Source organism: Myotis brandtii, unplaced genomic scaffold (assembly GCF_000412655.1).
Source record: "Myotis brandtii unplaced genomic scaffold, ASM41265v1 scaffold536, whole genome shotgun sequence".
In the NCBI taxonomy this organism is placed as follows: Eukaryota; Metazoa; Chordata; class Mammalia; order Chiroptera; family Vespertilionidae; genus Myotis; species Myotis brandtii.
The window spans coordinates 1,428,049-1,442,532 of NW_005369967.1; the positions used below are offsets into that span (position 1 = coordinate 1,428,049).

The following is a 14,484-nucleotide window of genomic DNA, read 5'->3' on the forward strand; positions in this document are numbered from 1 at the left end:
CTGCCGGCCGCCATCTTGGCTGGCAGTTAATTTGCATATCTCACTGATTAGCCAATGGGAAGGGTAGCGGATGTACGGCTAATTACCATGTTTCTCTTTTATTAGATAGGATAGCCACTAGAAACACTAGTGCCAGGTTTAGAATATATAAATAAAGTTTGAAAAATAAATGTAAACTAATATGGGTTCAAAAGAAGCACAAACGAGAAAAATTCTAGAGATTTATGTCATACCACACAAAAAATTTCAAATGGAAAGAGTAAAATATTGTAAAACTAAAATAAACTAGAAGAAAATGGAATGGTAGTATTGCCTTAGTCTCAGAGGAAAGTTCATTTCTTGGCCACTGAAGCAACAGAAGAAATTTTCAGTGGCAAATTTCATTCATTCAATAATATTTACTGAGCACCGTCTATGTGCTAGGCCCTAGGAACACAGCAGTGAAAATAATCAAGTCCCTATCTCATGGAGTGTTTTATTCCAGTGGAGGATAATAGGTAATAAAATATATCATGAGATCTGAAATGGGCTGTTATTAAAAAAAATAAAGTAACAGAATAGAGAGTGATTTGAGGAGGGAAGAGAGATTTTTATACAGGTGGTCAGGATGGCTTCTCTGATATGAGCAGGAATGGAGCTCTGGGGAAATAGAGTTCCAAGCTGACTGACCGTATAACAGTTATAAATACCTGCCAAATAAATAACTTTAAATAAATAAATACATAACACAATGGGAAAATAATCACAACAGGTAATCTATAAAGGTTGTTCCTACCATATATATAGCTAATGAGAATTTGTAAAGAATCTAATGAATAAATGTTATGAATGAAAAATTTACTCTAGAAGACAAAAATAAATCAATACTTGAAGAGGGATCAATCTCACTAATAATTTTTAAAAATACAAGTTAAGCAATTACTGGGTTTTTATTAGATGTTACTAACGCTGATGATGTCATTGTAAATGGTGGGACCTGTCTACAAAGTTATTTGGCAACTCACACTAGAGACAATTACAGCCCTTGACATAGAGGAACATGTGTCAAAGAAATAATTTTTTTAAATAACCTATTTGAACATAGTGTCTTGTAGTTAAAACTTGTAAGTAATCCAAAGAACTGCAGGTATAAAAATGGCTACATAGGAAATAATATGTTAATTTAGTGAAATAGCAGGTCCCCATTAGGAAAAGCAATGGGGAAATTTCAATGAAAAGCACTGTATGACTAAAAAGAACTTATAAGCTAGAAAAGTAAAATTCCAAAAAATGTATATATAATGGTATTTTATTTTTACAATAAGGATGGTAAGAAACCAAAGAGTTTAGGCGTAGTTGGTGATTAAATAAATTGATATTTGTTGTAGCTATTAACACATGTTTCTATTATACTTTTATTAGACAATGGATTACATATATAATGTAAAAATCAAACTGATGCTAGGATGCGTTAATTGGAAGACATAGCAGTTAGAGACTGAATTTTGCAGTCAGACAACCTGGTTCTAATCCTGGCTCTTCTAGTCTTACCTGCTTGTGATGTTTCCGGTCACAGTTTCTTTACTTGTAAAATGAGAATTACGCTGACCATGCTGAGTTGCTGTAGGGATTTAAAAAACTGATATTAAAAAGTCCACAATGCCAGTCACTGTGAGCAATGGTAATTGCTTCAAAAAAAATAGACAAATTAAAATGGGGAAGGGAATGGGAGGAGGAAGTAACATAGTAAGGGAGGGGAGGGAGAAAGGGTTCAGATTGTACATTAGACTAAACAAATCTAATACAGATTTGACTTGCATTGAATATAATGCAAAGATGATTTTATACCACAGAGTACCTTCAAAGTAATGTTCCCACTACACTAGCTAATACACTGAACCTAGAGAAGAACTGGAGAAAAACACAAAATTTATGCAGTAAAAAAAAAAGGTTATTTAAACAGAGGAGGAAAATGCCAATAGGTGACAATTACCATCTTCAATGTATGAGAAGTCCACAGAAGGCTAAATTTAAAAAGTAAATTTAAAATGAAAATCATTTTAACTAATCACTAAGGAAAAATTTATTATACAGCAAAGTAATATAGCAGACAGCCAACCAATCAATAAAGAACAATACATTAGTACGTATCACTGATTAGATATTAATAAACAACAGAACTGGTTTTGGAGGTTGTGGTGTCTTTGTCCTTGGAAATTTTTCAAAAATAAACACTAAGACCTTTGTCCTGGCTAGACTTTAGACATTATTCTCCTGCCAGGGATCAAGACCTACTCATAATTCTTATGTAATTTTAATCTACTGCTAAATAAACAAGAGACCGCATGGTGAAGGCAAATGTAGCTCTGCTCTGGGGAGTCCTTAAAGGACAGTGCTGTAACAGAAACAGTAAACACATCCAGTGGGTTGTAGGGCTCTAGAAGCAGAGCACTAAAAGTACGTAAAGAGCTTGGGACGCTGTAGGTGCTCAGTAAATGATCGCTGTTGTCACTGATCATTCATTTCCAATAGTTTACGTAAAAGAAAGTTGGGTATTCTGTCAAAAAAAAAATCTTACTCAACAATATCTTAACTAACTGAGAATTAAGTACTTTGTACTCAAATCTGGCTTTTTCTTTCACCTTTCTTAGCTAAGTACAGGTCAAGGGAATCAAAGGATTATGGGAATCAGAGTCATGTGCATTTAGCCCCTGGACTGTGCATTTCTAGCAATTCTAGAACCTCTAGGTCCAAGTGCCAAGGTATTCAGGCGTCAGGGGGTGATGATTTCTGTACTTTGGGCTGTCTGCTCAAGCAAAGCACCGCTTAATATCCAGGGTTCCTACACCAGTGGTTCTCAGTGTGTGTCAACACTATCTCCTGGGAACTTGTGAGAGATGTAAATTCTCAGGCCCCCGCCCCATCCTACTGAAGCATAGACTCTGGCGTGGGCGCAGCATTCTGTGCTGCACTAGACCTCCGAGTGGTTGCAGTGCATGCTCACATTTGAGAACCATTGCTTTATACATACAAAGTACAGTTTAGCAAGGGCTCCTTTCTCCTGAGGGCTTGTTCTCAGTCCCGATATCCAAAACAAGGATCCCCTTTAGAGCCACAGGACAAACTATTGGCTTGAACTCTAGGGAGACTTCTTCAGGAATTGTTTCTAAATGACCAGGAGCTCTGAAATTTGTATTCAAAAGAGAAAAAAATATGTAAGTTAACTATTTAAATCATTTCAACTTCTTTCCTTGCCCTTAGATGAGCTTTTAGTGCCTTTTAATAAAATGAATAATTAATAACTTTATTTTTTTAAATATATTTTTTTACAGAGAGGAAGGGAGAGGGAGAGAGTTAGAAACATCGATGAGAGAGAAGCATCCATCAGCTGCCTCCTGCACACCCCCTACCGGGGATGTGCCTGCAACCAAGGTACATGCCCTTGACTGGAATCGAACCTGGGACCCTTAAGTCCGCAGGCCGACGCTCTATCCACTGAGCCAAACCAGTCAGGGCTAAAATTTATTTTTAAGTACAGTTTTAGATTTACAGAAAAATAGATAGAGAGCTCCATACACCCACCCCATGCCATTCTGTCACCCTTCCCCCACCCCAGACTTCCCTATTGACACTTTGCATAGTGTGGTACATTTGTTGGAATTAAAAAATAATATTGATATGTTATCATTAACTATAGTCCCTAGCTTAGGGTTCACTCTTTGTATTGTAGAGTTCAATGGGTTTTGACACATGCATAGTGACATGTACCCACCATGACATACAGAATAGTCTCACTGCCCAAAAAATCCTTTGAGCATTAGATTGGCTCTTATTGGCTTTTTAAAGTATTAAAATTGTGAGCTAAAAAATATGATGAAAAATGCTCTGCAAATTGTTGTTAGTCTCACTCTTATGATCCCTATTAGAAATAGGAAACAAAATCCCTATATAAATAGTAAAAATTTATGGAATTTTAGCGATAAAAGGACTCTTGAAGGTTAGCACATCTGAAATTCTTCAAGGCCTGCCCTCCAGTCTCTCAGCTTCCTGAGTCATTTTATCTGATGACTCTAAAAGGGAGAAAAGTAAATACATAAATTTGAAAACACAAAGCAAAAACAAATTTTGGTTCTAAGTAATCCTCTTAATCCCAATTTAATCAAGCCTGGGTTCTTTTTTATTGCCAGTTTGCATCAGGAACATAATTACTTGCTGGAGCCTAATTTGAAAATGTTCATTATGAATGATAGGTGTAATATCTAAGAATAGAATGGAATTGGCTGGTGCTTTGTTCCTGGGACATCTGTAGGATATTGCAGGATTTGTGGGATTGCGTCAGGACATTGTGAGAGTGATAAATAAGAGCTACATATTTTTCATCTTCCAGACCATGGATTTCAGTGACACTTTATAACCATGCACTTTGGAACATGAAAAAAAAAAATTAAACAATGACCTTGTTAGATATTTTGTCCTCAAATTCATTACTCTTTAAAATGTAAATTCAGCAATTTCAATCTAGATGAGTGAAAGAGTATGGAGCCGTCTATAATGTCACTTTAGGTCCTTCCGAAGTGAAGGATTTACTTTATAAAGCATTTATATTCCTTTTCATACCTTGATAATAGCGATACTGTGACTCTTCCCTTTGCTGTATGGAGGATAATGGCAGGCTTTATTTTAATTTACACCTATTCAAAGTACATTTACCTGATATTTCTCAGTCTCTTGAAAACTTTTGTCATTAAACTTAACCTTCATTTAAATCACCAGACCTATTTAGTTCAGGCTCTGTGAACATTTATTTGCAAACTCCTCAGAAAATTACTAACTTAACCTTTACTTTGGAAAGATCCATTAGAATTTAAACTGGATGCATTTGCCAGAACCCTTGAAATGGATCATAATTATGTCTTTGTACTTATCTGTGAATATGTTATCTAAGGGCAATTATTTTTCTGAAATACTTTCTTTTGCTCAAACAGCAAAAGTTCCAAAATATTAGTGAAAATGTGATGAAGAAACAGATTTAGTGAAAATTAAGTGACATAGGTTTATGTTTTAGCATGCCAATGAGGTTAAGAAAATAAGTATTTTCATTATTGTTATTAATTTTTAAAATTAGGAGTGCAGAAAACAAACTTCTTAATCCAAAGACATTTCTGAAAGTGAAATAGTCTGAAAAACTGACAGCTTCTCTCCTATTTTATCCACTACACCATAAGAAAAATAATAACTTGTGTATGTTATTCACCTGTGTTGGGGAGGAAAAAGAATTTTCCTCTACCCTTCAAGTTCATCTGGCTGGTCTAATAATCAAATTAACATGAAACAGATTAACAAGAGAAAATAATCAAATTTATTACATATGTACATGTGGGGGCTCCCTAAGAATAGAGGACTCTAGGACAGACTGGGCAGTTCAGGTTCACATGCCATTCTAGACCAAAAGAAGGGGGGCAGGCGTCTGGGACATCAGAAGGAAAGTGGGCAATCCAGAGACGGATGAGAAAGAGCACACATTTGGTAAACAAATCTTGCCAGGACACCCACAATGGGACTCAGAGGGGCGTCTAAAACCTGACTCTGCTTGGCTTCTTCCTTCCTACCACGCTTAGATCACATGCCACTAAGGTGAGCAGATTTTCCTTTGAGTAGGTTTTTCTGTCTGAATTCCTTTAGGCAGGTAAGGCGGGTGGGGTGGGGCGGGGTGGTTCAAAGGTTCTTTCTGAATCTTTTGTTTCTTAAAAATAACCAGCTTAAAATAATCAACATATCAAAAAGGCATATCTTGGGGGCTGGCAAGTTTCCCAGGCTCTGTGGCCCCCATCTGGGCCATCGAGACTGTGACGAAGAAGCTAGCAGAGTTGGACAACTTCTAACCCCAGGCACCCATCCTTTCTAGAAACTATCCCTAGGTCTCTATGAAAGTCTACAATTCCCAACACACCCGGCTCTTTTTGGGTGAGCCCTGAGCTTCTCTCGGTCTAAACCCCAAGTAAGTTTTCAGGGGCTGGAGAGGAAGCAGGGAAAGGACGCCCCAGCCTCACTGAGTGACGGTAATAAAAATAGAATAGATGTTATTAATATGGCTTTTGCAGGTGGGATAGCTCATATGTTAGAGAAATTTAGGTAATTTTACTTTAATATGCTTTATAATCAACAATGCCATAGATGTACCAAACACGTTTCGTTACTACCTACAAAGCATTTCGAGAATGGGCAGCTACCTCACACCCAGTAATGCTTTTCTAGATATTTGTGGTTACACTAGCAAATGTTTTGAAATGTGTTGTTTATTTTTACAGGAGCATGAGGACTGATTCAAACACTTCAGGTAAGGAACAGATTCCACTACATTTCTTTGTGATCCCTGGTATCTGGTAGTCACCTCTGGGTCCTGGAGCAGAGTAGTTAAGAGCGAAGGAATCAAGCGAGATGTGTTGATGCATTCCCTCTCCTGCCTCTGCTCCCTTCTGAGTCCTGCGCTCAGAAACTCTTCCCCAGAGCTTTTCACGTAGGGGGCCTCGCTTCACATTCTTCTGTGCTGGTAGGGTTCGGTTTCCCAGTTCCCCGTATCTAACTCCCTGGGCAGGAACCACCCCAGGCTAGCTCTGCAGGCAGAACCCAAACAATAGGGCCTCTCGTCCTTGCTGATTTGAAAGGGGAGTGTCCACAAGTACATGACTTGGTAAATCTGAAGTCATCGCCCCCTTTTCTTCCTGCTTTCAGCTTGGGCCTCTGCTTTGCTGTCAGGTGATTCCATTTAGTGTTTTGTTTGGCAGTTTTTTCTTCACAAATTCTCATGTCTCAGGATTTAAAAATTGTAACCCAAACTTTTGACGTGGAGGTCGTCCTATAGGCACCAGTGGAGAGCTCTTCCCTGGCTTGCTGCTGACCCACTTCTAAGTTACCGTGGGGGTGGAGCAACCTCAGCTCCAGTCATGCGCATAAAAGAATGTCATGGAAGGAACATAGAGGCACATTTCGCTGGACTTAAGTGGAGGGGAGGGGGGAGGAATACTTCTGCTTTAAAAACCAACACTTAAAAGATATTTGTAGTCACATTTGCAAGAATCCTCCTCAAAAAAGCAAATAATTAGAGGATAGGTGTTTATACAAGAGGAATTTGTCTCTGGGCCTTCCCACTGGGCATTAGTGTCCAAGTACTAGATCAACTTCACCTCATGTGGCTTCACCTATGTTACAATCCACTGTATTGAACCAGAGACTATCGTAGGGAAATGTTATTGTAGTTTATAATAAAAATGCAAAATCTCCTTTGCAGTATATAGAACTTTCATCTATCAATTTCTACCCCAGACTGTATTTCAAAAAGAAATCAAAGTGAATTTGTAGAAATTCCAGAGATGTCCAATCAGCAAATATTTCCTCTCATTCTCTAGGCAAGGATCAATCTAACAGCAGCCTTATCACTAACGCATAGTACATTAGCACATAATTAGTACATTCTCCATGTACTCTGAAGTGCTCCTTATTTAAGCCAAGGACAGTTTAAATTAATGTAGGAAATCAATATTTTTATCTTCACCCTACATGTGACTGATTCCTTCTCCTGTCTTTTGGCACAAACTCAATTTTGTTCAACTGAACAAGCATCCAGTGCCTATCTATTATATATGAAGTACTGGCAGGCTCTGGGAGAGATCAAAATGAAATAAATAACAATACGTACACATATTGATGCACAAATAACATAAATTTGTGATAGTATAGCTTTCAGAGAAAAGTGAAAGACCTACTTTTAGCTCAAGAAGGAGAGAGAGAAAATCATGAAAGACTCTATGAAGGAGGCAGTCTTTGAGTTAGAAAGGGGGAAGCAAGAATATCCTGGATATAGGGAATGGTGTGAACAAAATCAAAGGGGTGGGGTAGTGCTGGGCATGGTCAATACAGGAACAAAGAGAGGTGCAGCCAGAATGTAAGCCAGGAGCCAGCCTGTGGAGGTCCTGCACCATGCTAGGGAGTGTGGACATCACTGTTTAGTCAGAAAGGAGGAGCCATGGAAAAGCAGAAAGGACAAAATTAGTGTTATGTTTTAGGACAATTGCAATTTCTAAGAGAAGCTGGAGCAGAGTAGAGATAGGAAATCCTAATAGTCCAGGTGAAGGGTGCCAAGGTTTGAACCAGGTAAGAAGCAGTGAGATAAAAAGGACATGAATATGTAGTCAGCAAGACTTATGGACTGACTACCCGTGGGGGCAAGAGGAAAAAAAAACCACAAAAAACTGAAGACAGCAGCTTGGGAGGCAACACGACTAGAAAGGAGTGAGTCCATGATACAAGCTGGGAAAGGAATTGGAAGAGTTTGGGAAAGTGAAGAAGTCAACTATCAAACCCTGAACTTAGAATCAAAAGCCCTAGCTTTGACCTCTAACTGCACTTCCTCTGTTTCATATTCAACCCCTCTGGGCCTCAGCTTTCTCAACTGTCAAATGTGTGTGCATATGGGTGGGGGAAGGAGGGGCATGGTTAGCTGTCTCGGGGCCCTTTCCACTGTTAGGACTTTATAAGCTGATATGTTTGTGGTCCTGGTGGCCCATCTTTGTAAATATAGAGGCAGCTTAGAACAGGGCTCTGGGAATGAGGAGCAAAGCAAAGGACAGCCCCCGGGCAGCAAAATTCCACTCTGAGCATGTTAAGTCCCAAGGACAGTATAGGATGCAAGTCCCGCATGCAGGTTTCTCAAAAGTATTAATTTTTTTCCCTGTTTGTTTTCTTTCATGTACTTTCTCATTCTTTCTGTTTTTCTTTCCTCGATCTTCCCATTTTTCATTACTTAGGATTGTATAGTTTTTCAATTTTCCCTCTGATTAGCATTTCTTTCCCCTTTTTCACACTGCTCTGAATCACTTCTTTTTCCCCTTTCATCCCCTCTTAGGCACGCTGAGCACTCTTTCCCCCAAGAAAAGCAAAGATTAGTGGAATCATAACCCCTCATTGAATTTAGACTGAGTGTAGACTAAAATTGAGTCTGTAAATCTGATTTCTACCCTATTTCTACTCTACGTAGAAGCCCGAATAATGAGTGCTCCCACTGCAGTAAAACGAACCCCTGGTCCTATTAACCTCTCAGATTCTCACTCACCCCACTGCGGGGCAATGGCCAGCTGCAGGCATGGTTTCTAATTCATCTCTCTCAAATCTCTCAGCAGTTTGAAGGAATCACACTTTTTCTCCTTTCTCAGTAAGATTTTGGGTAAAGAGGCACTTCAAATGCATTTTTACAAAAAGGCTACGAGGCAGGGCCTAGGGCCTAGGCTAACCTTGTTTCTCTGGATCTGGGTCCATCTCTCTTCCTTCTTGACTTTCAATGTCTTATCTTCCTAGGCTTTCTTCTCCTTAACTTTGCTGAAAAAAATCGGTTTATCTGTGAACCTATGGTATTTTCCAAATGTGTAAAGGAATGAGACAAAGAATAGAGATTCAAGGAAAGAAGAGAGGAGAAAATTCTTATGAAATACTGGGAGCGTCCTCCCCATCCCCACTAGCCTTTCTTTTCCAATTACGAATCAAATTCCTCAGAATCCTAAATGGGCAGGGTCATTTTGTGTTGATAAAACCGAGGCTAAAAAGAGAAAGGGTGGGAGGACCCTAAAGGAAACCTGTTTGTGAAACTTAACAACGGGCTCCAATGGAAAGAATAAAGACATTTTTGATGAGATGGCTGGCACATCATTTGAATTTAAGACTCAGAATACGTTCCCTCTCTTTCTGTGCTTTTTTTCTCTCCTGCTTGTGACTTTTTCTTTCTTCTTCACTTCCTCTCTCTCTTCCCCTGTCCCCACTATTTTCCTTTTTGCCCTTTGTCTCTCTCCCCTCATGTCAAAGCCTCTTCTAATTTCCTCAAACTTGTGCCTCATCTGTCTCCCCTTTTCTCAGGGGAACGGATGTGAGGAGAGGAAAGTAAAACAGAAAAAGCAAAGACCAATGGATGAAAGACATGTAAGACAACCTACAGGTAATTTTTTACAATTATAAATCCCTATAGATATAAAGGACAGACATGACACTTTCATAAAAAGTTGTCAAAAAATCGAATCTTTTCACATTGAACCTTATTGCTTCTATTGTAGTGACAATAGAGGGGGACTGGAATGTTGAGGGTTGGTTGTGGTTTCTGCTCTAAGTCCACAGGAAAAGAGGGAGCCTCGGATAAGGCACTGGAAGGGAATTACTTGAAGCTGCTTTTACAGGATTCCTTTCATTCTCATTCTTCCTCTTCCTCTTTGCCTCCCTCATCACACTCTTTCCCAACCTGCTTTCTTAGGTTAGCCAACACAGCCAAACCCTCTCTCTTTCATACCACAGTTATACCAATATTTATAGAGCACCTACTAGGCTGTTACATACAGTTGTGTAAATTGTACACTGCACGGTTTAGTCACATTGTAGCCTATGTGCAGCGCATCACCTGCATAGCTGCAGGTGGTGGCCCAGGCTTACTATTCTAAAGTTCTTTGGGACGCTAGCTTGACAGTGAGTGAGTTACTTAAGAATGAAACTTCTTTCAGCAGCCTCCCACAACATAGCTACTGTGTGTGTGTGTGTGTGTGTACCCATGCATACATGTGTACACTTAGGGGTTGAGTTTGTAGAATTGAAGAGAAGGTTGGAGAACCAGGAGTGGCCTTGCAGGAACCTCATGGGCATGTCATCAGGGCTCTGATGATAATGGAGGTGCCCACCCTTCTTTTACCCATTCTGTCATGCTGCCACCAAAGCCAGCTAGGTTAGCGCTGAGTACTCAGTTTATTCACAGAGCCCCGCCCAGATGCACACCATGGGCCAGAGGTTATGCACCAGAGGAAAACATTGTGGCCAAAAAATAACAAATGCCCACACACAATAATCCCCTGGCCTTCACATACACTGCTTAGTCTGTGCCTATGCTTTTGTGGTTTTTCTGCTCAATGCATGGAATTTGTGCAAGAATAGGCTTTCCTTCCCCTGGCTGCCGGCACTGGCTTCCCTCTGGCACCCGGGACCCTGACTTCCCTCGCAGCTCTGGCTTCATCCAGAAGGTCATCCAAAAGGTTGTCCGGAAGGATGTCTGGTCTAATTAGCATATTACCCTTTTATTATTATAGATGGTAGTGGTGGACAGTGAAAGGGTGTCACTCAGGATGACATGTGCTGATTCCTACATCCACTTAGAGAGAATCCCAAGTCCTGCTAGCTCTCAAAACAGGGTGGGACAAAAGTAGGCTTACAGTTGTTCGTATGGAAAATAATACAATAATTAATAAAAATAATATAAGAATAAACTTTCTGTTTCATGTACTCACAACTGTAAACCTACTTTTGCTCCACCCTATATAGTGTACAATTTAGAGAGAGAAAATCCTTTAAAGATAACCCAATATTCTGTGATTTCATCCTTTGATTGATATATTTTATAGCAATGAAATTTCAAATATTGGGGTCTTATTAAGAACTACAAATACAAAAAAGGGCAAAAAAAGATATGCATACCACATTTAAATCTTGACTTCTGATTTTTAAAAAGTGGCTCTCAAATATTTAAAATGTGAATTGCTTATGTATGGGCAAAGATAGACAATTTTTTAAGTGGTGAAAAAAGATTTCATATTACAACTGAAGTAATGTGAAAGTTATTTGGCCCCTTATTTCAATGAGCTTGTAATACCTATGACTTATTTTAGGACTCAGTTTAGATACAAAATAATTTCATGATATATCTATAATTCTTACAGAATAAAAGCCCATACTCTTTTAATCTTGATATCTTGATTTATTAGATTCTTACATGGGTAGAAATACCTTCAAACAAAAATTTTAAGAAATTTAGAGGTTCCTTTAACTTCAACCTATAAAAAACAAAAACTTATCTGTCCAAAGTATGTTTATTCTTATATTAAGAAGAAAAGCTGGATTATAAGTGTAATTTTACTTATTATAATCACTTATTTTATGCATATTTAGTTTTTATAAGTTTTTTATTTAACAGAAATAACTTTAATTGTCTATTTTAGACTTTTGAATTAATTGAATTGACTCCCCCATCTTTTTTATTTCCCAGATAAATACAAACTACTAAACTAAAAAACAAGCACAGCTCAAGAAATAACAGCCAACACAAGGAAAAAAACAAAGCGGTGTCTTCCATGTGGCAGAAATAAAGGCTACCACTAACCATTAAGCACTTAAATCTATGTCAATCTCATTTCTTAAACCTTAATTACTGCGGATTATCAATTTTAAAGGAAGATAGAGGCATATATATAACTAAGATTTTTTATTCATAAACTCAATTTTCATCTATAGGGCTTCTTTGGGGTTATTGGAAAAGTTTGTTATTCTCTTTGGTTTTACCTTTCTCATTTGGACATTAACCCAACACTACGTTGTTGCTCACATTGGGCCTGTGGCATCCTTGAAGGAGGGGCCATGTTCTTTCCATCTTTGTGTTCTAGCTGCGCACCTGGCCTGAGAGACAGTATTCATGGAATCGAACGCCATTTCAGAGTTTTTTAATTTTTTTTAATCCCCATACTTTTAAAAATAAAGAAACTACAGGCAGTCTCCATCCAAAAAAATAGTTTGAATTTTTAATAGCCACCACTTATTCATTTTCAAAAAGCTGCCAGTAATCTATAATATGCTTTGCAAGCATTCTCCATCTTCACAGTAATCTGAGGATATTGCTACTTTCCTGTTTCACAGACAGATGGCCAAAGTGAAGCTTAGCAAGGTTAAGTTGCTTGTTCAAAGTCATACAGCTAAAATATATGCATTCAGGAGCATGGTGGCTGCACTATTGAGAAGATATCAGTGCAAAAGAGCCTATTAGCATGGTAGCAGTGGAGTGGGTAAGAAGTGGTTAGATTCTGGATACGAAGGTAGAAATGAGAGGATTTCCCACTGGATTGCATCTACAGTAGAAAGAAAGCCTCACCAACTGGAATAGTGAGGTCACCATATATTGAAATGAAGAAACCTAGATAAACATAAAAAGTTATGGCATGTTCAATTTGTAATAATCATTAGAAAATCAAATGGAGGTGTTGAGTCTAATAGTTGAATATATGATTCTGGAGTTATGACCGAGGTTTAGGCTAGAGACAAATTCAGAGTTGACAGTGTATAAACAGAATTTAAAGCACCCGAGACCAGATGCAATCACATAGGTAGCGAGTGATAACGAACATGATAAGAACAAGTACAAAGAATTAATGTATACAGTGCCTGGCGTGTTTTAAGCGCTTTACATAAATAGATTCATTTGGTCTTCACAACCTCTAAAAGAGGTAGCTACTTCTATTATCATCAATTTATAGGTAAGGAGGTTGAATCTTGGAGAAATGAAGTTAATGTCTTCTGATCAAACAGCTAGCAAGTGGTAGAACTAGGATTCAAACCCAGGCAGAGAGAGGTAAAATATTAAGTGTAGCCTGAGAGACTCCAACTTTTAGCAATCAGGGAGATAAGGAAGAACCAGCAAAGAAGACTGAGAAGGAGGTTCCAGTGTGTAGGCAGAGAAGCGAGAGTGGTCAGGAGCCCAGAGGACAAAATGGAGACAATGCTCAGTGGCATCAAATGCTGCTGGCAGGCCAAGGAAGGTAAGGACTGAACACTGACCTTTGCATTTAACAAAGTGGCTCTAACAGGTGACCTTGATAAAGGCTGTTTTGAAGCTGCGATGAAGTTAAATCTCAATCAGAGTGAGTCCAAGACTGGATAGAAGAAGCATTGGAGTTCAGCTCTCTGGAGCTCAGCACAGATACGTCCCCAGACCCAGTGAGAGGTATTCACGTGTGGATATGAATTAAAAGTGGTAGCTGAGACTTATTACATAAACAAAAATAGAGATTTGATTGGGCAGTTAGTGAGGAAAAGATATGGGTAATTTATTGCTCTATTTAGGAGAAAAAACCTGATATCCTTTCTCTTGGATTCAATCTTGGTCTTTCTCTTATTAGAAAAAATTTCCAAGCTCCAAATATACCTGCCCCCGCTCTCCAAAATAAAACGTCTCCTGGACCATATTTCATTTGTCTACACATCCCCCGTCTAGCACAGGACCACCCAAGGGCACACAAACAAGTGGGATAAATGACTAACACTCTAAATATTGAATATGCCACTCTGAAGTTATTGTTGACTACTTGCTGTTCCCATAATAAGCCCATGCTTTTCTCTGTGTTCTTCACTCATTCAAATTGATCAAAAGTGTTATCTTTTTAAAAGGCATGTATAAGATCTTGATTTTCCTATTACTGTGGGTCTTTCAATAGTGGTGTCTTTTCTTTCTCTGTCCTTCTCCCTCCTCATTAGATAGCAAAGCGTCTCTTAATATAAGACTTTACCATTTTTTGAGCCTTATTTTCATTTATTATATTGTATTTTACGTTTATGGACTTGTCTTATCTTGTCCCTTTCCCCACCTTACTTAATTCCTCCAGGACAGGGACTGTCCCATGTTTCAGTTCTCTACAGCATAGTACTTAGACATAAGAAATA

The 14,484-nt window shown here is 38.6% G+C and overlaps 1 protein-coding gene across 1 annotated transcript in view; it reads left to right on the top strand.

Annotated features, from left to right (window-relative positions):
* The window catches only part of FAM71D (family with sequence similarity 71, member D), a 24,562-nt gene extending 12,022 nt beyond the window's left edge, over positions 1-12,540 (top strand). The window contains exons 5-6 of the mRNA XM_014549117.1: positions 6,288-6,316; positions 12,044-12,540. Coding sequence (XP_014404603.1) covers positions 6,288-6,316; positions 12,044-12,066 — 52 coding nt within the window. The 3' untranslated portion in view covers positions 12,067-12,540. The remainder of the gene's footprint in view (positions 1-6,287; positions 6,317-12,043) is intronic.
* The last annotated feature ends 1,944 nt before the right edge of the window (positions 12,541-14,484 follow it).